This window comes from Olea europaea, chromosome 12, assembly GCF_002742605.1.
Source record: "Olea europaea var. sylvestris chromosome 12, O_europaea_v1, whole genome shotgun sequence".
Taxonomy (NCBI): Eukaryota; Viridiplantae; Streptophyta; class Magnoliopsida; order Lamiales; family Oleaceae; genus Olea; species Olea europaea.
Window position 1 is genome coordinate 28,266,877 of NC_036248.1, and position 24,900 is coordinate 28,291,776.

Here is a 24,900-nt window from a genome sequence, read left to right on the forward strand (position 1 = left end):
GTTCCCTTACATTACATACATTACTCATGCTATTTTTCAATTCAGAGTGTGGAAAGTAGAAATAATAATCAAGGTTTAACCTTCTGCTCAAATGGCTGTAGTAGAAAATAGCCCCCGTTTGGTGCACATTATTTGGGAAAATAATACATTTTTTCCATCAAATCAGCCTACAATTTTTGACTTCAACACTCTAAGGTTGGGCCCATGATGTGATGTTTAAAATGCATTTTTTGTTGAAAAAATGTGGAACAATGTCAACCAGCCAATGTTCCTGTCTACAAGTTCGGGACAAAATAGGTCGCGCTACTCATCCACGAAGCTGCGGTTAAGGTAACTTTTCTTTCTCATATTTAAGTTCACTTGGTTAGTCCTTCGAACAATATTCAACTTTTTGTTGGCTAATTTGTAGACAAGCCACACACGGATTAGTGAAACAATGAAATAAGACATGTTCAATTTCGGTTGATATTTAGGGTGGTAAGCTCTTGAAATGGTGAATCAAGTAACATTTTAAAAATGACGTAAAATTAAATTTGATATTCCTAATTTGATGTTCATCTTGGGAGATGACAGAAATTTTATTAGAATGAAAACCAAAAGAGTGATATAGTTCTTGTTAGAATATTTGTGCAAAATGAGCATATCAAATTAAAAGACTTTTAAAGGAAGTTAGGGTTGTTTGAATTGCTTTTTTAGTTATTCATTAGTTCTTTTGGCCAACAAATAGCTTCCTAAAGGAGAGCTCTTAGGGTGAAAATTGAAAATCTTGATTCGTCTCTCAAAGTTCCCTTGAAGAAGCTATTTGTTTGATGGATCGGCAACTATATAAGGATTTTTCTTTGTATATCGTTGTTCGATCGACAACTATATAAGTTCTCTCAAATTGAAAATCTTGATTCGTCTCTCACAAGGTTAAGACGTAGCTATATAAGGATTCTTCTTTTTATATCGTAGTTGTTTCCCAACTTTCTTTTAAAGGGTGCAATTTTTTTTATTTTTTTTTAATAATTTTTATACACATGTAAAGTAGATTGCTTTTTCTTATTTATATATTGGATTGGCAACATTGCAATAAATATTCTCTTTTTGACGATGATATGCCATGCTTAGCCAAATCATGGGAAAAAGCGTTGGATAATATCTGCTTTAATTATGGTGGAATCAATGGCTTTTTCCTTTTCTTTTATCATCCTCTTTTTTACCCTTGCAACAATAATTTTTTTACTTATTTCTGGACTTAGAAACCTTATTCCAAATAAATGTAGGATTTTACATATTTGTAGCCTTCATCTGGTTTGTTGTGTTCTGAGGACCAAAACTTAAGTTTATGATCTAAGTATAGGATCATTTTGAGCTTGAAGGCTCTGAGAGTCCCCTGTTAAAAAAACAAAGCCCGATGAATTCTGTCGAGAATATGGGGTCCAAGAGCATCAACAGAAGCAAGATATACATGATCGAACAATTGTTCAAAATGTGTTGCGTGATGCCACTCAACTCTCCGTTGGCTCTTTATCCGTCCAACAACTTTAACATATGATTGTGGACACCATTCGTGCCCAATATGGTGGTTCGTTGCAATCTTCATTGGTGTATGCCAAACCTTATAGTTGTCGAATCGACGAAATAAGGATGTCACTTGGTTACCAACCTCCGAAGTTTCAATGTTTTGATGGAAAGGGCAACCCAAAGCAACATGTTGCTCATTTTATTGAGACGTGTAACAATGTAGGTACTTACAATGACACAATGGTGAAGCAGTTCGTACGCTGTCTCAAAGGTTCTGCATTTGAATGGTACACAGACTTACCAGCAGGGTCAATTGATAGTTGGGATCAACTCGAGCGAGAGTTCTTNCGAACTGTCAGCTTTCCAGAACTTGCTCGAACAAAGCAGAGCAAGGAAGAGCCTGTAGTAGAGTACATTGAACGCTGGAGAAATCTTGTGCTTAATTGTAAAGAACGAATAAGTGAAGCATCTTCCATCGACATGTGCGTACAAGGCATGAATTGGGGATTACTCTATAATCTCCAAGCAAACATGCCTCACTCATTCGAAGAATTTGCGACACGTGCTCATGACCTGGAACTCCAAATTGCAAGGCATGGGAGTTATTTACCAAGTGACAAGAAAGATCCTAAGAAGGATATAAAGAAGGACGTCAAGACAAGTAAATCCAAAGAGGTTATGGGGATTTCTATTGTTCCTGCAAAGATAGCCTTCCAAAGGTCGAGCTCGAACTCAAAACCGAAGCTAGAGTTTAGACCTAACAAAGGACAAGTCCAAAGTAGAAGTCATGTGACTCTAAAGGAACTTGAAGGAAGGGAGTACCCATTCTCAGATTCAGAAGTTTCTGGAATTCTAGATCAGCTCCTTGAACAGAAAATAATCAAACTTCCAATACCAAAAAGACCTGAGGAGGCTGGTAAGATCGATCATCCTAAAAACTGTAAATTTCACAGGATCATTAGCCATCCAGTGGAAAAATGCTTTGTTTTGAAAGATCTTATTGTTTGCTTGGACAAAGAAAATAAGATCAAACTTGAGACCGGAGAGAATCCAACAACCGCATGCTCGATGGTTTCATTTGGATCATTTGATCCAATTCCCATTCCAGGAAAGAAACAAACATTCTCTAATGTATACGATGCCTATAAATCCTCCGTTGAGGAATTTGGACCTCAACTCCCAGAAGGAGCCATCACAATGAAATTTGAGGTAGACGGAGAAATCACCATCAGTTATATCTATCCAGGGATGAATGGACCAAGCGCACCCAATCATCCAACCTTTTATGAAATTATGACAGGTGACTTGGATGTTTGGAATTTCAACTCAGAATTAGAAGATGAGATCGGTGATGGCTGGTCTACCTTCGTAAAGAAGAAAGAGAAATACAGAATGCCAAACAAAATAGGTAAAATATTACCTTCTATGCCTCTTGCAGGAACAAAGTGGAGGAATTAGGTACAAAAATTCAACCCAATGAAGAAGAAACACTAGAAGAAGATCATGCGGCATGGACCCTAGTGAAAAGACGTCGTCGAAAGGCTCCACGAATCCCAATTTCTAACTTTTGTGACAAGAAATCAAGACCAAGGAACAATCAAAGAAGGAGGCCTGAAGTCAAGCCAACAGTATCTACTAAATCAACCAAAGAGGGAGTAGCTCCACGCGTTCTTCCTAGACTACCGACCTAGGGTGATTACTTTCTTAAGGGTTTCTTTGATAAAGAAGTCTAACCTCCAACATAATCAATGTGGAGGAGAAAGATGAAATGAAGAACGTATCAAGGCAGACTTCAAAACAGAAGAAAACTATTTCACAACTTAATAATATTCCTGCCAATACAAGTCTAGCAGAGTCTCTTGCCCTTCCCTTCGATGACCGAATGGCCTTGGTCGCGGCATTAATCGATTCGGAAGAATATGAAGGCAAAGCTTTAGAACATATTGGAGCCACAACTCCTCAAGACTGTATGGCCGCCATAACATTCGACGATGGAGATTTACAACTGGGTTCACGTCCACATAATAGACCACTGTATGTCAGCGGTTATATTCGAGAGTGCAAGATAAATCGTATAATGATCGATTGCGAATCTGCTGTAAATATTATGCCGGTCAAAATAATGAAGAAAATTGGAATCAATGTTGGTAATCTATCCAAAAGTAAAATCATGATTCAAGGATTCAATCAAAAATGTCAGCGAGCCATTGGTATGATTCGCCTAAAGCTGCAAATAGGAGAGTTAATCTCCTCGGCTCTTTTCCATGTCATTGATGCTAAAACATCATACGAGTTACTCCTTGGACGTGTTTGGCTACACGAAACTGGAGTGGTACCTTCGACTTGGCACCAATGCTTTAAATATAGTCGAGATAGAGAAGTCAAATGTGTGGTAGTTGAGTCGAAACCTTTTCTTGAAGAAGAATCTCATTTTGCCGATGCCAAGTTTTACATGGAAGGTGAAGAAATTCTTCACGGTTGACCATATCTGGATTCAAAATCAAAGAAGATACAAACGATCATGATACGTCTAGTGCTGCTCAATCTCATCAACTTATCAAAGATAAGTTAAGATTTACTAAAGGCAAAAAACCTCAAGTAGAATCAACCGATATTGAGGTATTGAGAAAAGAGTTAACTCTTCCAATACCTAGTATCCCAAAATTACTTCTGCCCCACCAACTTATGGCGGGCCCGAAAGAATATAAATCTACATCGAAGGTTTCAACATCTGTTCCCGACATATTAAAACTCTATATTTCCAGCTCGTCCAAACAAGAAGGAGCTACTAAATCAAAACAAACTTTCAAAGGATGTTACAATTTTCAAGTTAAAAAGTTGTTCGAAAATGCTGGTTTTGGAAAAGGAGAGCCTCGTAAATTAGGTGATCTTGATGCTGTCCTTTCAGGAAGGCGTCCCCCTTCTAATTCTGATGGAACCTTGGTGTCCCGACCCAGGTATGGTTTGGGATATGATCCCAATCCACCGAGAAAGATTAAGGTCAAGAAGGTTTCCTCAAACCCCATCATGATTCAAATTTATGAAGTTGCAGAAGAGAAATCTGAACAGCCAAAACCTTCAGTATTCGATTGAATTGAAAATGAGAATGCCAGAGTTTCGGTGTTTAAAAGGTTAAAAGGAGAACCCTCCCCAGTGGTCGATGTAAAAGGTAAAGTTTCTATCTTCCAAAGATTAAGCGAAGATTCTTCTTCTTCTACCCAAATTGATAGGAATGCACAAGCTTCCCAAATGTCATCCCAAAGACAATCTGCATTTTCTCGACTTGGGATTAAAACTTCTGACCCAAGCCTAAAGCCACAACGGTCAAGAAGAAGACGAAGACAGCAAAAAGTTCGTCCGTCCCTAAAGGAGAGTGAAGAAAAGAAAGAAGTCTCTGTCAATCACATAGCCTTTGAAGATGCTCCCGATTCAGACTCCGAGTCCGAAAGTTCTGTCACAACTGATGAACCTGAACCAGCCCTACCTACTTTTGAAGAAGGGGGACAAGCTACTGTGGATGACTTGAAACAATTGAACCTGGGGATCGAAGAAGACCCAAGACCAGTATTTGTAAGTGCCCTTCTCAGTCAGAAGGAAGAATTTGAGTACATTAGTTTGCTTCACGAATACAAAGACATGTTTGCATGGTCTTACAAAAAAATGTTTGGGTTAAATCCTAAGGTTGCAATGCATCATCTTGCAGTAAGATATGGAGTTCGACCGGTCAAACAAACTCAAAGAAGATTTCGACCAGAACTGATTCCTCAAATTGAAATGGAAGTCAACAAACTTATTGAAGACCAGGATTCAAGCGACGTGGCCCCTCGTCTTCAAATATCTAGATAATTAATCAGAGGATTTTGCAATTTTGCAATTACAAGAAGGTCAACTTCACTTGTATTTATCACAATACAATTTGTAACGATTTCTGTACTTGATGGTTTCTGCAACGATTTGCAGATTATTGGTTTCTGCAAATCATGGTAGAAACCATTTAATTTCCAATTGGAGTTAATTGGTTTCTGCAAGTTTCTGCCATGATTTGCAGAAACCAATTCCTTTAAATTTTTTATTTTTTTATTCTTGTTTGACTTGAAACCCGTTTTTGTCTTCTATTTTTAGTTTCTTTCTCCTTTTCTTTCTTTTCTTTTTTTTTTCTTTATGTATTTTATTTATTTATTAATTACCCATTTATTTTGATCCCCTTTTTTTTTTTTAAGAAAATTGAAACTAACAATCTTCATTTTTTTAGGGATTCAACTTTTTGGATCGAATCAAGAATTTTGAGGTTCCAGATTTTCTTCTTGTAAAGGTTAATTATTATTATTTTCAATTATTTTATGAGTTCAGAAAATATATGATTATGAACCAACTTAAAAATGGATCCCGTTTGAATAAATTTATACGCGAAGTGAAATATCCAACATGGATCGCAAACATTGTTCCTGTCAAAAAGAAGAACGGGCAATTACGAATTTCCGTTGACTTTCGGGATCTGAATCAAGCATGTCCAAAAGATTATTTTCCACTTCCAATAACAGAGTTGATGGTGGATGCAACTACCGGATATGAAGTCTTATCTTTCATGGACGGGTTTTCCGGATACAATCAAATATGGATGAACCCAAAAGATGAGGAACTCACATCATTTCGTACCCCTAAAAACATATATTGTTACAAAGTTATGCCTTTTGGATTAAAAAATGCGGGGGCAACCTATCAACGGGCAATGCAAAAGATTTTCGATGATATTCTACATAAGAACGTTGAATGTTATGTGGATGATCTTGTTGTTAAAACAAAAAGACGCGATGATCATTTACAAGATTTACGAGATGTTTTCAAAAAACTTCGAAGGCATCAATTAAAGATGAATCCGTTGAAATGTGCATTTGGCCTCACCTCTGAAAAATTTCTCGGCTTCATTGTTCGACACCGGGGCATTGAAATAGATCGATCAAAAATTGAAGCTATAATCAACACGCCAGAGCCAAGAAATGTACGTGAGTTGAAAAGTATTCAAGGAAAACTTGCATACATTCGAAGATTTATCTCTAATCTAGCCGGACGTTGTCATCCATTCAACAAATTAGTGAAAAAAGATGTACCATTTGAATGGGATGACGCTTGTCAAAATGCTTTCCAAAGCATTAAACAATATTTGTCTCGTCCACCAGTACTCACAGCTCTAGTTCCAGGGAAGTCCCTGATTCTTTATGTTGCAGCACAAGAATATTCTCTAGGGGCACTTCTTGCCCAAGTTAACGAAGAAGGAAAAGAGAATGCACTCTATTACTTGAGCCGGACACTGGTAGGCGCTGAAATGAAGTATTCGCCTATTGAAAAAATATGCCTCGCATTAATCTTCACAGCTAAAAAGTTGAGGCATTATATGCTATCACACACAATCAATCTTGTTTCGAAGATTGATCCATTGAAGTACATATTGTCCAAGACGATTCTTTCTGGAAGGATTGGAAAATGGGCATTACTGTTGTCTGAGTTCGACATCAAATTCATTCCACAAAAGGCCATTAAAGGACAAGCTTTGGAGGATTTCCTTACTGACCACCCAAGTCCAGCAGAATGGGAACTTAAGGAAGACCTTCCCGATGAAGAAGTTCTATTCGTCGAAATCATACCATCATGGAGGCTATACTTCGACGGGGCAGCCCGAAGTTATGGTGCCGGAGCAGGAGTGGTCTTTATCACTCCTCATGATCTCGTTATGCCCTACTCATTTGTCTTAACAGAGAAATGTTCGAATAATGTGGCAGAATATCAAGCTCTTATCATCGGCTTAGAGACAGCTTTAGATATGGATATTCACCAGCTGGAAGTCTTTGGAGATTCTAAATTGATAATCAACCAACTTTTACCTGAATATGAAGTCCGTAATTCAAACTTGAAGCCATATCATGAACATGCAGCAATGCTTGAGACGATTTGATTCGATAAAAATCAAATTCATCCCGAGAAGTGAAAATAAGGAAGCTGATGCTCTAGCTAATTTGGCTGCTGTTTTAACTAGATCAGATGAAGAAATTTCCCACTCCATATCAATTGCTCAAAGATGGGTGCTTCCGTCATTGCTACCCAGTAATTTGGAAGAAAATAATAGTGTCGAAGTAATCGAAGATGAGAAAAGAGAAGATTGGAGACAGCCAATAATCGATTTCCTTCAACATCGAAAGCTACCAGATAATCCAAGACGAAAAACAGAAATCAAGAGGCGTGGCTCTCGCTTTATCTTTTATAAGGGAACACTTTATCGACGATCGTTTGATGGAGTTTTCCTTCGATGCCTAAGTAATGATGAAGCAACGCAGGTCGTGGAAGAAGCCCACTCTGAAATTTGTGGTGCCCACCAGTCTGGACCCAAACTTCATTTTCGAATAAAGAGGATGGGATATTACTGGCCAACTATGATACAAGACTCTATGGATTATGCAAGAAAATGTGAAGCCTGCCAAATCCATGCAAATTTCATCCATCAACCTCCGGAACCATTACATTGAACAATAGCTTCATGGCCGTTTGATGCATGGGGTCTTGATGTAATTGGACCTATAACTCCAAAGTCTTCAGCAGGGCATACATACATCCTCATCGGGACCGACTATTTCTCTAAGTGGGCCGAAACCATACCATTGAAGGAAGTAAAGAAAAAAAATGTCTCAGATTTCATTCGTATTCAAATCATTTATCGATATGGTGTCCCGCGACATATCATAACTGATAATGGCAAGCCATTTTGCAATAGCCACATAAACAATTTATGTGCAAAGTTTGGATTCAAACAGTACAACTCGTCAATGTACAATGCGACAGCTAACGGATTGGCAGAGGCATTCAACAAAACACTATGTAGTCTACTGAAAAATGTTGTCTCCAAATCAAAAAGAGATTGGCATGAGAAAATCGGTGAAGTCTTATGGGCTTATCAAACTACTTATCGAACTCCAACTTATGCCTTAGTATATGGGGTAGAAGCTGTCCTTTCCCTGGAGTGTCAAATTCCGTCACTTCGAATTGCTATCCAGGAAGGTGTGACAACTGAAGAAAATGCCCACCTTCGATTGGAAGAGCGAGAAGCTTTGGATGAGAAGACGTTAGAAGCACAAATGCATCTAGAATGCTATCAAACTCGAATGGCCAAGTCTTTCAACAAAAAGGTGCTACCAAGATCATTTCAAGTTGGAGATCTGGTACTTTCCGTGCGGAGGCCAATCATAATTACAAGAAAAACAGGGGGCAAGTTCCAACCTAAATGGGATGGTCCATTTCTTGTTACTTATGCATTCACTAACGGAGCGTACAAGATCGTCGACAAAGATGGATTGCAAATCGGACCTATCAATGAAAATTTTTAAAGCGTTTTTACGCCTGAAGTTCTTTATAAAATTTTCATTGTACAAAAAAAAATTGTGTTCTTATAATGAACTACGTTCGACTTGATCCCATTTGGGTACGTAGGCAGCTTGAATAAATTATAAATTCAAGTTCAGTCACAACTAATAAATTCATTCAATTTGTTTATCAATTGCTGTAAAAAAACACAAGAAATATGAAAAAGAAAAGTTCATCCAAATAAAAATAGTAAGTCAAAATTCAAACTATATGGTCTTAAGAAAAAAAAGATCAGAAATTCATGACTTCATCAGGATCACTCGCCATTGATCACCCGCAGGAAACTATCTTCAAGGGTCTTCCTTTTCTGGTCAATGGATGATATGCTTGCAACATCTCTTGTCTGTGTTTCTTCCAATGCTGCCTTCTTGGTTCCAATCATACTTTTGTCTTCCTCTTGGTCTTGAAGTTCATCACGAAGTCTATCTAACTCAAAGGTTAGCTCACTAATTTTGCCTCTCAACGAAGAACAAGTGGAATCCTTTTACTTCCAGCTGAATGTTCAAAAGTTTCAACTCCTCCACCTTTTCTTCAACGGTTGGACAATCCATGTGCTGCTTTCTTTCAGACAAGTAAGAGTCAATTTTTTTCAGAAACACATCTATGCGTTTCATCAAAGGTGCTGGGTCTGCGTGAAATGAGTTGGTAATCACATTCTTCAGAATTAAATTATTTTCATCCCACCAAGATCGAATATTGGAGAATCCATAATTTAAGACATCCTTAAAATATTTCTGGAGGTAATTATTCATAGCTTCTTGCAAAGCAGCCTTCAGATAAGGAGACTCTTGGATAATTCTAGGTGGAGCATAATTTCAAAAAAAAAAAAAAAAAGAGGGGAAAAGTGCAGCAAACAACAACAAGGCACATACATGCATTTCGTGTCCTGGGCGACATGTCTAAAAATCCACTGCCTGATGATGTGTTCGGGAGGTTGAGGTTAATGTGAGAAGCTTCAACTTCACATTTTGAAAGACTCGGAAAAGCTTGAAGCGGCCTCGGTTCTATTGGTCGTTGGATTTTGCATATTCGAGAAAGAGGAGCCTGAAATTGAAGATTGTGACAGAAAATCAGATACAAACAGTACATAAAAAAAGGGGAGAACTATACCTGATCTCCAGAACTTTCATCTTCTGGAGTCAAAGTCTTTCCTGGTACTTCTGATGCTCGATCTCCAGGACTACTGTGATCTGGAATCAAAATTGCTTCTGGCACCTTATCAGCAGGTTCAGAGGTGGTAGCAACCTTTGCCAAGGGAACTATAATTTTGATTCTCTTAATACCTCTTTCATTTTGCTGGTTTAGATCTTTCTTTCAAGAAGCCTCTTCAGGAGCAGCATTTGGAGGCTTTAACCCTCTAGCTAAAACCCTGTTCGGAGTCGAGCCAAGAACTAAGTCATGGCTCTCATTAGAAAATAAGACTTGCACCTGGACCTTGGTCAAGAGTGGTAACACTTTGCTATTCCACCAAGCCTGGTATTCAACATCAATGTTTTGATGTATATCCCTCACATACTCTGGAATATGAAATACATACCCACTTTTTATTCGAGTTAGGGACAACCAAACCCGATACATGTCGCCTACACTGGGGGCAATATTCAACTTTCTTGGTGAACCGGGAAATTTCTGTCTAAAGCCAAACTATCTCACAAACCTGTAAGGATTATACGCCTCAAGAATGAAAGGTGAATTTCCTCGACGATAAGAGACAAATCCAGATCAAATACTCATCATGAATTTTGAAGTATCTGCAGACCTCGGTTGGTCATCCACACGTACATTAGGATGAGACGATGAGGGTAATGGATTCCAGCAAAAGTTATCAGTGTTCATCGCTCCGCGGATAAATTCTCGACAATCAACGACATTTTTCTCCCAAGATTGAAAAGCATTCAGAGTTCCGGCATATCTTCGAATTATAGGGCGAGAATAACTCTTATCTACATGAGCATAAACACCTCGAACAAAATAAGTTGCTGCCCAAGCATAAAGAAAATGTCCAGAAAATGAATGTGAAATTGAGTCAAGGTCTGGATTTACCTGATAGTTAGATGTTCGTGTAAGTCCACTATAAATGCTCGCCAATATGGGTGGAACCAGACTATAAGTGTATCCGCCTGCCATCCTAGAAGATGCTTTAAAAGTCCCGACTCTTATACTTTCGTCCCCAGATGGAAGAGTGAAGCGACAAAGCCATAGGGAGAGATAGGTTGCTATCTCTAATTCCTCTTCTTCTTCCATAGACAGAGATACTGGAAAATTGCCCCATTGACGTCGATCCCTATGAGTAATGTCTCTCGGCTTGTCTGCCACCACAGGCCCCCATATTTCCTTCGATGTTCTTTGATGGCGCCTTTTGAATGGATTTAAACTCATAGCATTCTTATAATTTTTGTGTTGTCGAGGGTTCGGGACACAACCATTCTCATGAAACCAAAAATTAACCCACTGTTCGTGAGTAAGTCTGTCAAATTCATTCGCATGGGCAATCAATGCGAAAACATTAAAGAGATACAAACAAGACTTGGGAAGATGATCCGTCAACTCTGAAAAGCTTGGTACTACTTCCTCATAATAATGACCTATGATCGAAAGTCCACTTATCTCGCGGATGTCCCAAAGAGAAATGCCAATTTCACCGTTGGCAGTCACAAAGGTGTTGGTTTCTGGATACCAAACCTACAAAGAGCTCTGTAAATGGAGTTTGGGCGATGGTAATCTTTTGAAGCAGAACCAACTGCAAAAGCTAACTCTCGGAGATTCCTCTTGAACAGAAGTTTCTGGACCCACAAAGACCACTCCCAAAATTTTGGAAGAAAAGAAATCTCTTCTTGATTGACCAGTGCGCTTCCCCATCGTATTTCTCTATTATCAATTATCTCACAAATCACAGCCCTTGGGATGTACTCCATGCTCTAGGAATGATGAGGCGGAAGGCACAAAAAGGGAAGATGACCGCTAGAGCGATTGGACTTGCCAGTATCCAAACTCTCGTGACAATCACTAATGGTGGACATATGCAACTCTGACAATAGCCCCTGAAGGTCGGGGAAAGGATCTGTCGTTGGCTTATGGACACTAACTTTTAGTTTACCTCGTACGCCGGTCTGGCATGGTACTTCACATCAGTATCTTTGAAACGTAGATAACTTTTACCTTGATTTTTAAACTCAACAATTTCGTGCATGTCAGAATACACTTTATCATCAGAACTTGTTCCAGCCATGCCTGCAAAAAAAAAAAAAAAAAGTCAGCAAAAAAAAGGGAGGGCAATAAATCTCTCAAATTGGTTTATTGTTTAAAATCCCGAGTCTCCCAAATATGTAAGCAGCCTCTATAAAAAGTGTCTTTGACGATGAAAGGAGCCAGTCATTGGTCCTTAACACAAAGTGCCTTGGACGATGGAAGGAACAGGTTCTTGGTCCTTAACACAAAGTGCCTTGGACGATGGAAGGAACAGGTCCTTAGTTCTCAACACAAAGTGTCTTGAACAGTTTAAGGAGTCAGGTCCTTGGTTTTCAATACGAAGTGTCTTGGATGATGGAAGGAACAGGTCCTTAGTCCTCAACACAAAGTGTCTTGGACAGTTGAAGGAGCCAGTCCTTGATCCTTAACACAAAGTGCCTTGGACGATGGAAGGAACGGGTCATTGGTCCTTAACACAAAATGCCTTGGACGATGGAGGAACAGGTCCTTAGTCCTCAACACAAAATGTCTTGAACAGTTGAAGAAGTCAGTCCTTGGTCCTTAACACAAAGTGTCTTGGATGATGGAAGGAGCAGGTCCATGGTCCTCAACAAAAAGTGCATTAACTGGTGAAAAGTGACAGTCCTTGGTCTTCAATGGTATGAAGGTTTGCAATTTTAAGTTGGTTCATAATCATATATTTTCTGAACTTATAAAATAATTGAAATAATAATAATAATAATAATAATAATTAACCTTTACAAGAAGAAAATTTGGAACCTCAAAATTCTTGATTCGTTCCAAAAAGTTGAATCCCTAAAAAAACGAAGATTGTTAGTTTAAATTTTCTTTAAAAAAAAAAGGATCAAAATAAAGGGGTAATTAATAAATAAATAAAATACATAAAGAAAAAAAAAAGAAAGAAAAGGAGAAAGAAACTAAAAATAGAAGACAAAAAAGGGTTTCACATCAGACAAGAATAAAAAAAATAAAAAATTTAAAGGATTTGGTTTCTGCAAATCATGGCAGAAACTTGCAGAAACCAATTAACTCCAATTGGAAATTAAATGGTTTCTGCCATGATTTGCAGAAACCAATAATCTGCAAATCGTTGCAAAAATCATCAACAACAAAATTGGTTTCCACCGTTAAAATGCGGCGGAAACCAAGAAAAAAATTATAATAAATATTAAATTAAAAAAAAAAGAAGAAGAAAAGGAAAGAAAAGAAGTTCCAACACAGTTTTTGCACTTTTTGGTTTCTGCACAGTCGAAACCAAGAAAAATTAAAATAATAATTAAAAAAAAGAGAGAAGAAAAAAAAAACGTGAAATAAATAAAAAAATAGATACTTTACCTCTGTTTGTAAGATTTAACAGATTTGTTCTTAAGTCTCATAATTCCTTCGTATAAATAGTCGGGTAACGGGCTTCATTTAAACCCAATTTATCATGAAACATAAAAGCCCGTTCAAATCAAATTTGTTATGGATCGTATAAAATAAATAAATAATCAAAATTCAACAAATAAAAAAATAAAAAATCTTATTCTCAAATTTGAAGGATAAGAATTTTATCAAATTCACATTTTATTCTCAAATATTTCATCTGTTTAATTTACTAATGAAATGTTTGAGATCAAATTAAATAAAAAAAAATCAAAATCAAACAATTCAAAAGAAATCAAGATTTATTAATTTATTTATTTCATAATAAATAAATAAATAAATTTTGAGAGGGCATTCGTAGACATAAAAAAATAATAAAATAAAATGGATTGTGTCGATTTAAATCATTAGCCCAATTAAATTTAAACCTACTAAAGTCCATAAAATCCAAAGGCCCATACCAAATTTTAAATAAATAAACAAACAAAATAAATAAAACCATAATTACTCAATTATTTCTTTTAATTAAATATAATTGAGTAATTACCAAAATTAGCTCTACTCCTCCCCTATAAATAAGACCAATGGTCCATAAGACGGGGGACACAGAAAGCAAGTAAGAAAAGAAAGCAGAGAACGCCACGAAGTGCTGAAGAAATCTCAAGGCTGAAAGAATGGAAGAAATTCTGTCAAACCTTAACTCGGTGAATCCCAAGAAGATTAAAATCTTCTTCGAATCAAACAGGTTCACGCCAAATCCAAGAAGATGAAAGTGTTCTTCAAATTAAATCAAATTCAAGTCCAAGTCCAAGCTTCAAGATTCAAGTTCCAAACAAGTCAAATCTCGACAAATCAGATTTTCAACAAATTATTGAAGACCAGGATTCAAGCGACATGGCCCTCGTCTTCAAATATTTAGAGCATTAATCAGAGGATTTTGCAATTTTGCAATTACAAGAAGGTCAACATCACTTGTATTTATCAAAATACAATTTGTAACGATTTCTGTATTTTAATACACGAAATTCCGTCGTACACCCATCTCCTTCACTCGTCCATTTCCATTCTTACTGAGCATTTTCATTCATTTGAAAGTTACCGAAGTAACAAATTGGAACACATGCTGATGTCATATCTATCACAAATTAAAAATATTAGATAATAGATTAAACATAAAGAATTAATACATAATTTTTTAAATTGTTCATTTCATATTTAATTTGATTTTATACATATAATAATTCATTGATTATTTTAATTTTTTTAAAAATATTTATTTCAATTAGTATTAAATATTCATTAATATTTACAATAAACAATATACATTAAATATGAACAAATAAATTATAAAATCTTAAACATTAAAAAAATAATTAAATAACAAAAAAAGGCGGAGGCCCGTACGTCCGGGCCGGCTGTTGGACGTCTTGATCGGCTGGAATTTTTTTCCAACGAAATACTATGAATTTTTCTTGAAAAAATATGCATACAGATGATTTCTTTCTTCATTTTTGCTAAAAAAAATAATACATATGTGTTTAATACTATAATAATTCATCTACCTTTGTCGAAATAAGATTTAAAGATTCAAACAGTATACTACTTTAACTAAAACAAAATTAAAAATACATATTTACACTTACCAATTTTGAGTGCCGACTGTGAGTAATGTTTTTTTGTTGAACATTTGATAATTTTGTAAGATTTCATTGTTCTAGCAGATGGAAGAGGGAATTTTTTTAACTGTATTGAAGAAACTGACAAACGAAATTGATTTTGAAATTTACGTAGGGAAGTGATTGAATTTATTTAAACTTTTAAGGGTATTATGGTCTTTTAAAGAATTAACATATTTTTGTAATTATGGCACATGATAAGGGCACAATTGTCTTTTTCAACACAAGAGGCCAATGTAGGGAATGAAAAAAAAATTGGTCAAAGTTCAAAACTTGTTCTTTGACTTAGCCCATTTGAAAAGTACCCCTCAGTTCGACGGGGTGTTCGCAGGCCAGTGATTGTGGGCTGGATCTGATATGGGCTACTGTAAAACGTAAAGGGTGCCAATAGATTTAGGGGAAATTGCAGCTGGGGTTCCTAACATTTTCAAAAAGTGCAACAGGATCCCAAACCTTCAAAAAGTGAGCAGCTGCAATTTACCCATTGAATAATGAATTCTTGGACTGTTAACATCTAAAGGCCTTCTTCTGGCCGCATATTTTCCTTAAAAATTGGGACGGTGTGGAAAACATTGAAAGTTTGAGACCGTATTGCACTTATTGAAAGGTTAGGGATCCTAGCCGCATTTTTTTCCAAAATTTACTTAAAAGCAATTAAAATAAAATAATATTTTTTGTTAGTTACCCCACGTTCGAGCCCCATTTTTATAAAAAAAAATAAAAATAAATGAATTTCTTAAATAGTGTATTGATGGGAAATGTGTAGTTAAAAAATAAAAAAAAAATTTGAATTTACGTGTAATATTATTTTATTGAATAATGTTTCCGTTGAAATGTGGTCAAAACACTATTCAAGAATTCATTTTTGTTATTATTTTTTTTTTTCAAAAAATGGAGCTCAAACAAGGGATTAATGTTATAATAAGTTAAATAAGTAATTTTACTTAATAGTAAGAAATAATAATTCATCCGATATTCTATATTTACTCAGTAAGTGTGAGTTTCAATTAGTACTCTCCATCCGAAACTCAGACTCATAGACATGCTCAAACAATTGAAATGGTGGTGGAATTTTCTTTAGGACCCGTTTGGTATTTATTTTTTTCAAAATACATTTTTTCTTTCTTCTTTTCAATCACACATTTTTTATTAAAATAATATTACACGTAAATCAAAAAAATTCTCATTTTTTAACCACACATTTTTCATCAATTTACTATTCTAAAATACATTTTTACATGAAAATGGGTCACAAACACCGTCTTTAGTTGTGTCAACTTCCAACAGTGTTTAAAATTTTCATTTAGAAAATAGTCCCTTTTCCACTTAATACAAGGGTGAGATTATATGTTGCAAATAGCAGAGTTCAACAACATGCTGCTTTTACAATTAATAGAAAAATGGCAGCCTCTATCGATCTATTGAGGATCAAGCTAAGAATATTGACGTTGACGTAAACGAGGGACATGACTTAATGGTATTGGGGATTATTTATCTTTATGAAATCAAGTCATGGTAGATTTCTTATCTAAGTCAATTCATGAAAGAATCTTGCGCATCACAGACGAATGAGCTTCAAATTTAGATGCTTATATTCGCTGTTGAACAACGTTATTCTGCATCAACGTTGAGAAACGAATTTTTGTACTGTATCTAGTTTTCATGCACTAGAAGGTGTGATCTTAAGTTGCATTAATATATTGTCAACATCTTTTTCAGTCTCATTGACAAGTTCGTCTGCATAAAGTGAATGGCACTGCACATGGTCTAGTGACACAAATTTTGTTCATTTCCCAGGATAGTATTTGGAAAGATAGACCTTCTAATCGTAGTGTTGAAACTCTTGTTGATGATGATATTGGATGATTGATGGTTATTTGATTTAAAAATGAGAAAAAAAAATAAAAAGTTTTATTAAATTTTTTTAGCTTAATCAAGCACGTTGAACATATACACGATTGTGAATCTTCTTTATCGTTTCCTTGGTAATTATGGACCAAAGTCAACATGAATTCAACCTTTATATGAATTTTGATGATTATTGGACAAAAAATAAAAGGAAAATCTTGTTATTGTAATGTCAAATCATGTCACCATTATGCAATAAATACATGTTGCAAGAGTAGAGCATGATATTTAGGAAGAATTTTATCCAACACAGCTACCCTAAGTAAATGCCAAGGGATTGGAGAAGGTCGGGGCCATTGTTGTTTAGCTTTTTCTTCTTAAGCAAAAGTGAATCAATGAAAACTTTACTATATATATATATATGCACAAGTAATTTGACACTTAAAAATCATTAGGACCCTAATTGGTTTAATTTAAAATTTTGAAAAAAAAAAATCAAAGTCGACAATTAATTTTAACTATATAATTCATGAAAATCACAACTTTTCAACTAAATATTTTATTAATTTTTATCAAAATCTACTAAAAATTTGATCTTTTAACTACATCAAACATGGGCTAGAATTTAATATGCACAAATTAGTCAATTTCTATTATTACGAAATTTATATGAAGATCTAAAATTAGGATAATGTACACCAAAGACAAAAGATTGGAGGCAATATGTTACGAAAAATTAAGTGTAAGTTCCTCTACGGATCCCCAACCTTTATACGTTTTGCCACACCATGTTCTTTTGGGCCACTCCTAGCCTCTAAGCATAAAAAATTGTGCACGTAGTATCTTAGTCATATGAAAACCATCTATTTAGATGACACGTGACTAATGGGCATAATTATTGAAAAATAATTTTCTAGCACGTCGAATGCTATTTTAGTGGGTGATTTACATTATGTTCTATTCAAATTTTGAATCTTCTCGGGTTTATATCCATCCAGGATTTGTTCAAACTAGAGAAAATTATTTTTAGACAATTATGTCCATCAAGCATTTTATCAAATTCCTATTGCATTTCATTTTTGCTGTCTAAATAGATGGTTTCTATTGGTTAGATTACATTGTGCATAATATTAAAAGGTTGAGGATATGAGTTAGCCTAAACGGAAGATTGAGGACATAAAATGGAACAAAAGGAAAGTTTGGGACCCCTAGAAGAATTTTTAAAAGTCGAGGACATGAGGTGGTCGAAATCAAGAAGAAGAACTCATGTGCTTAATTTATTAAAGATTGCGGACCACATTGTAATATATCCTCGTCCCAAAATGTTTCTCAAAATTACACAAATGCCCCCTCTCCTTTTCTTTTCCACCAAGCCTCCCTGCTCTAAAGCCCTATTTCAAAGAATTCCGGTAACTAATCTGTCTCGCTCCGCTGGATCTTCGGTGGGTCTTCAATACTTTCACTATTTTTCACAAATATAACGATATTACTTATTGTGTATGTATGTTTAAGCTTACATAAGTGCTAAATGTATTTCTAATGTTAGCTCTTAATCGTTATAATAGAATTTGTGTCTTTTTTCTTGATTAGATCAATTAGAAGAATAGCTAGTAAAGATGTCAAGGGAAGCAATGGAGATGCCACCAAAGGGTGGGTTCAGCTTCGATTTGTGCAAGAGGAATGACATGCTTGTCAAGAAGGGTTTGAAGGAACCTTCATTTCTCAAGACTGGGACCACCATTGTCGGCTTAATCTTTAAGGTGATTGAGACTATCTTCTTCTTCTTCTTCTTCTTCTTCTAATTAGTATATTTATTTTTGTATGATTATTGGTTTGTTATGTATTGTGATTGACTATTAGAGGACTATTAATTGGGAATTCTGTGAGCTTTTTGTTGGGGTTGTTTTATTTTTTAAATGACATAATTGCTTTCACAGTTGGTGATTAGTCTGATTTTTTTTCCTCTGGGAAGCAAAATAGATGGATTAAAACTTGTTTGCCATGAGGGTTTTGACACCTTTCTTAACATCCACTCGCATTAGGTGGGGTGGGACCCATGTGGAGCCTATGTGTAATAAAAGTGCACTATAATCGCCCCCATGTGAGGGGGTCGGTCAAAAGGAGTGTCCTGGAAACGGTTGTGATTGACTATTAGAGGACTATTAATTGGGAATTCTGTGAGCTTTTTGTTGGGGTTGTTTTATTTTTTAAATGACATAATTGCTTTCACAGTTGGTGATTAGTCTGATTTTTTTTCCTCTGGGAAGCAAAATAGATGGATTAAAACTTGTTTGCCATGAGGGTTTTGACACCTTTCTTAACATCCACTCGCATTAGGTGGGGTGGGACCCATGTGGAGCCTATGTGTAATAAAAGTGCACTATAATCGCCCCCATGTGAGGGGGTCGGTCAAAAGGAGTGTCCTGGAAACGGAGAACGGTTCGGGTGTCAAATTCTAGCAAACCAGTTTAATCTATCTAGAACCCTGCTATGTTATCAGAAAAACATTCTGATGCGGGAAAGATTCAAAATGAAAGCTAGCAACTAATAGACTTCGCGAACCAATACTTTTATTGCACATGGGCCCTACGTGGGTCCCACTTCCATGTGAATAGATGTCAAGAAGGGTGTAAGTGTACACCCTTCTGGCAAACAAGTTCAATCCAAACCAAAAACATCAATCTATTTTGAACACTGCTATGTTGCAAGAAGGGTTTGACCAATTCCCTTACATGGGGACTGTCATTTTTTTATGCACTTTTATTGCATATGGACCCCACATGCATTCTATCCCCGTGTGAGTGGATGTCAAGAAAGGTGTCAAAATCCTCATGGCAAACAAGTTTAATCCATCTAGAACCCTGCTATACCCCCTCACATGAGGGGGCTAACATTTTTTAATGCAATAATGTGGGGGGCTAACATTTTTTAATGCAATTTTATTGCACATGGCCACATGGATCCCACTTTCATGTGAGTGGATGTCAAGAAGGGTGTGTCAATCTTAATATCCACTCATATGGGGAGGGATAAAAAAATGTCGGCGCCCTTGTAAGGGGTCGGTTAGAAGGGGTGTCAATCTTTTCCAGCAAAATAGCAGGGTTCAAAATAGATTGATGTTTTAGGTTTTGATTAGTCAAACACAAGTGTTTGGGAATATGTTGCTGGTATTTTCCCCCCCTTTTGTGGTTAAATGAATAGTCAAACACAAGTGTTTGCTCAGTTTTGGGTTTTAATATGGTTAAGAGAATATCTTGTTAGTTGTATGTATGTATGTTCGTGTATATCAGTTGTAAAAATTGTATAACCTACCATTATGCACCTCTATAATATTCTTAAAAAGAGTTCGGAATGCAGTTCATCAAGCCCTTGTTCGGTTCCCATTATTTTCAAAAATACATATTTCTCCCTCTTATTTTTAACCACACATACTTTGAATTTTTTCTTGGAGTATAGATGGGATGGAAGCATAATGAATATCACCTTTCACCACCACCACAATAAGAAGAATGTATGGGCAATATAGTTATCAGACTCTGGTACTAACAACGATATATTTACTTTGTAATTGTTATGAGATTCTATTCGATACTGGAGAACAATTATTTGTATTCTTTTACCAGCATTTTGAGAATGTCATTTTTGTTTTTCGTATCTTTACCATGTTGACTGTCATTTTATGGTATGATAATGATCTTATATTTACTTGGAATGATTTTTTAAAATCATACAGCATATACATATAGGTGTATCTCTGTAATATGTTAGGAAAGATGAATTAAAATCCCATCTTCCTTTACCTATTAGTACGGGTTTTCTGTCATGAAAAGGTGCGTAGAAGAGGTTGAAACATGGCAGAGAACATTAATTCAAACTGCGAAATTGCAGCCAGTTATTCCACGTTTTAATCTACTTCGATTTTGGATTAAAGAGGGAAGTAATGCTTGATATATATGCAGAGAATGAGGTGCACATAAGACACATATTTCCTGCAATGATGATCTATTAGCATTGGAAGCTGTAGTTGATTCCCACAACTGGAAGGCCTGAGTGAATCCATTCAGGCGAAATTTTATAGAAAGGATAAACGACGTTATTTTAATGAAGCTTCTATGAAATAATTCTAGGCATACTTAGACAAGTTGTGTTCTTTAATAGAAAAGCATTAACATAACCAGCTGGTTTTTTTTTTTTTTTTTATCGCATCCTTTACTGTGTACACGATGTTGCTTTCTTAAATACATTCAGTTATCCTTGGTTCATAAGACATGAAGAGTGTGGCTAGATGCTTAATTAACTCATCCTCTGTTAACAATCCATTATTATTCAGGATGGTGTCATTCTTGGAGCAGACACACGAGCCACTGAAGGACCCATTGTTGCAGATAAGAATTGCGAGAAAATTCATTACATGGCCCCAAATATTTACTGCTGTGGAGCTGGGACTGCTGCTGATACAGAAGCTGTTACAGGTATCCTTAATTTTTGTTTCATGTCGCTGTGCAATCAGCATGTTCATTTCTAATTTGTCTGTTTTTTTAGTGTAATTTTCATATTGCAATGGCTTTTTCTAGACATGGTAAGTTCCCAGCTGAAGCTGCACCGTTATCACACTGGTCGTGAGTCGAGGGTTGTGACAGCTCTTTCACTGTTGAAGTCTCATCTTTTCAGGTGATCTCGTGTTCCGAGCATTACCAGTTTTTCTATATTGTAATTCTAGAAGGCCTAAATTTTTATTCCCTCTATTAGCTACCAAGGATACGTCTCAGCAGCTTTGGTGCTTGGTGGAGTTGATGTCACAGGCCCACATTTACATACTGTGAGTTACTTTTGCATCTAGATCTATCGAGTTCTTTATTTTTTTTTATTATTATTTTTTTAATAGTGTGATATTTGACTGAGAGTCTTGAATGACTTATTTTCCAGATATATCCACATGGTTCAACTGACACACTCCCATTTGCCACAATGGGTTCCGGTTCCCTTGCTGCAATGGCTGTCTTTGAGTCAAAATACCGTGAAGGGCTGACTGTATGTTTACAGTATTATATTTTTCTGAAATGCATAGAATTTCATGATTTGATAAATCTTGAATCCATCATAATAATTATACCAATGAATTAATAGAGGGATGAAGGTGTAAAATTAGTATCTGAGGCCATATGCTCTGGCATATTCAATGACTTGGGAAGTGGAAGCAATGTAGATATCTGTGTAATAACCAAGGTTAGTTTTCTGCTTTTTTTATGATCATTTTTTGATTTTTTCCCCCCTAATATATCAACCACATTTAATGCATCTTGGTACTAGTGGAAAGTGGCTTCTACAATCAAGTTATTTTTGCCTTTCAGGGGGCGAAGGAGTATCTGAGAAACCACATGTTGCCGAATCCCCGAACCTATATTAGTGAGAAGGGTTATTCCTTTTCCAAAAAGACTGGTCAGTATCTTCATTCCATTTATGTTTGTACACATAATTAGGGTCCATTTGGGCAGCTGCTTTTGTAGAACAGCTTCTTAAGGAAGCCACGTTTAGCTAACATCCTTTAAAAGTTCATCTAATTAGGCAAAGGAAATTGTCCAAACCACAAAAGCAGTCTTCTTAGGCTCAAAATCAGCTTTTGGCTTTTGAATGCTCATGCCAAAAATGCCCTTTGTTTGCTGACAGAAATAAAAGAAAGCATTTGTAATAAAGATTTTTTACAATGTTATGCACTTCTTGAATGAGTTATCAACATAAACGCTATAATATTTATATTCCTTCCAGAGGTATTGAGGACAAAGATTACACCACTGAGAGAGATGGTGGAAGTGATTGAAGGAGGTGATGCAATGGAAGAATGAGCTTTTCTTTTCACTATGCCGATAGTTTTTCTTACGGAACTCATCAAACGATTGTTACTTCTGTTCTCTTATGAATGCAATGTTCGATAACTCGTTCAGAGACGTCTTGTGGGATCGTTTATGGTATCCGGCATGAAACTTGATCTAAATTTGAAACTTGTTTCCTATTATGGATTGTAATCTTTTAAATCTCTCTGTTGTATTTCTTGTCCTTATTAACCTACTGCATGTATTGATCTACTGTGGCACATTAATCCAGGCCTGGTGCTTCTGCTCAGCCGACTTTAAGCTATATATTGTATTATGCCCCTTTGGTTTGGATAAAAATTAGTAAGGGGGGTGTCCTCAATTTAGAGTTTGATAGATTTTAAAACTCCATATAAATTGAAGTATCCTCAATTCAGATTTAAATATAATTCATTCAAATATAGGTGTCCCCAATCTAGATTTTTAAAAATACTTATAAATTTAGGTGTCCTCAACATAGATTTTAATAGGTAGTTTTGAAATTTAGACTTCCTCAATAATTAGTTGATTTTAAAATATTTCATTAAGTAGATAGATTTTGATAGATTTTGAAGGATTTCAAGGTAAAAATATAAGTACAAAGAATCAGTAACAATTTTAACTCAAACCTAAAAATTTCACAACATTTCTCACCTCTCTCCATATTTGCTACCCCCTCTCTCTCTATCCCCCCTCCATTTTCAACAAGATTTTCTTTTTCTTTCTATCTCACATTTCTCTACTGTGAAAAGATCGTGTATGAGAACTTTTCAATTGATGATAATTTATGAAAGATTACTATTTTTTGTTGAATATTGGGTGTGATTTTTTATTGAACTTATTTTTTCTTATTGAAGTTATATATTGTTTACTATTTTATAGATATGCTGGAAATTATCATAGTAATTTACGATTTCTAGTATGCATACTGGAACAACTTCATCTTTCAAGTTCTGTACCCTATTCCTTTTTCTTGGGAAAGAGCTGTGTGTTTTCTATATATACTTGCAAATCCTAGCCAAAACATGTGAGGATGTTATCCCACAATTTTTTCTTTTGTGTCTGCATGGTTGATTAGAATTCTGGGGGTATGAAATTAATTGCCTTGTGGTCATGTATGTGTACATCTGTGTATTTGTATCTCACAAGGTTGTGGCCTTTTGAACTAATTCATATTGATTACGACTTTGATTGTTTAACACTACATATTTTTGTCCTCTCCCACTCTCACATTTTGTTGAATATTGGGTGTATTTTTTATTGAAACTCTGTTATAATATTCAATGTTTAACAAACAATTGAACAAGAATTCGATCATTTGCTGTGATTTATTAACGTGCATATGTGTAAGAATGAGTCATTAAAGAAGAAGTAAAAATTTGTGGCTTATGTTAAGCATATTTATAAATTTTAACCAAAATCTATAAAATCCATTGAAATCTATAAAATCCATGAAAATCTTTTAAAATCTACAAAATAGAAATCCATTCAAATCTTATGAAATCTATTAAATTTTATCAAATTTCACACAATCCATGAGAATTTATAAATATTAAGAAATCTATTAAACTCTAAAATGGGGACACCCCCGTAAATTTTGATAAAAGTTGGTGAAATGTATGGTTGAAAAGTTAATAAAAATTGTGGGTTTTAAGAAATGGAGATTAAACTCGGGCTATATATCGTGTCCTTCATGGTTTATGAAATTATTGAAATGCAAGGATGTGAAGAATGTGATGTATCACTATTGTCAATGTTAGTATAATAGATCACATTGAAGAATTAACATTCCCAATAGTAGGATTGTTCTGGGGAAAATCATTCGTACAATCATCAGTATGCTTCTAGATTTCTCGTAAAATTATCAATAAATGGCTGTTGGTGAGGTGCGAAGACGTTAATTATTAAGAGCAAAAGAAATTTAAGCCCAAGTTTGATTTTCATTCTTCAAAAATTCATCTTTTCCTACATTTTTATCTATGTTTCATTAAATATCATCACCTCCACGGTTTATCAATTTAGTGGAATATCAGGAT

At 35.5% G+C, this 24,900-nt stretch overlaps 1 protein-coding gene across 2 annotated transcripts; it reads left to right on the plus strand.

The window, feature by feature from the left end:
- The first annotated feature begins 18,345 nt into the window (after positions 1–18,345).
- LOC111406300 (proteasome subunit beta type-7-A) lies at positions 18,346–23,150 on the plus strand. Of its 2 annotated transcripts, none has more exons than XM_023035653.1 (9): positions 18,346–18,457; positions 18,606–18,775; positions 21,346–21,487; positions 21,590–21,686; positions 21,765–21,834; positions 21,942–22,046; positions 22,143–22,241; positions 22,367–22,454; positions 22,782–23,150. In XM_023035653.1, the coding sequence occupies exons 2-9, from the start codon at positions 18,632–18,634 to the stop codon at positions 22,856–22,858; spliced, it is 822 nt and encodes a 273-aa protein (XP_022891421.1). In that variant the 5' UTR covers positions 18,346–18,457; positions 18,606–18,631; the 3' UTR covers positions 22,859–23,150. The 2 variants fall into 2 exon arrangements, with proteins under 2 accessions (XP_022891421.1, XP_022891422.1); XM_023035654.1 differs by lacking the exon at positions 18,346–18,457 and adding an exon at positions 18,491–18,512.
- The last annotated feature ends 1,750 nt before the right edge of the window (positions 23,151–24,900 follow it).

Coding starts and splice junctions, on each gene's coding strand:
- LOC111406300 (XM_023035653.1), top strand. CDS start 18,632: ATGTCAAGGGAAGCAATGGAGATGCCACCAAAGGGTGGGTTCAGCTTC. Junction 21,488..21,589: donor TGATACAGAAGCTGTTACAG/GTATCCTTAATT, acceptor GGCTTTTTCTAG/ACATGGTAAGTTCCCAGCTG. Junction 22,047..22,142: donor AATACCGTGAAGGGCTGACT/GTATGTTTACAG, acceptor ATGAATTAATAG/AGGGATGAAGGTGTAAAATT.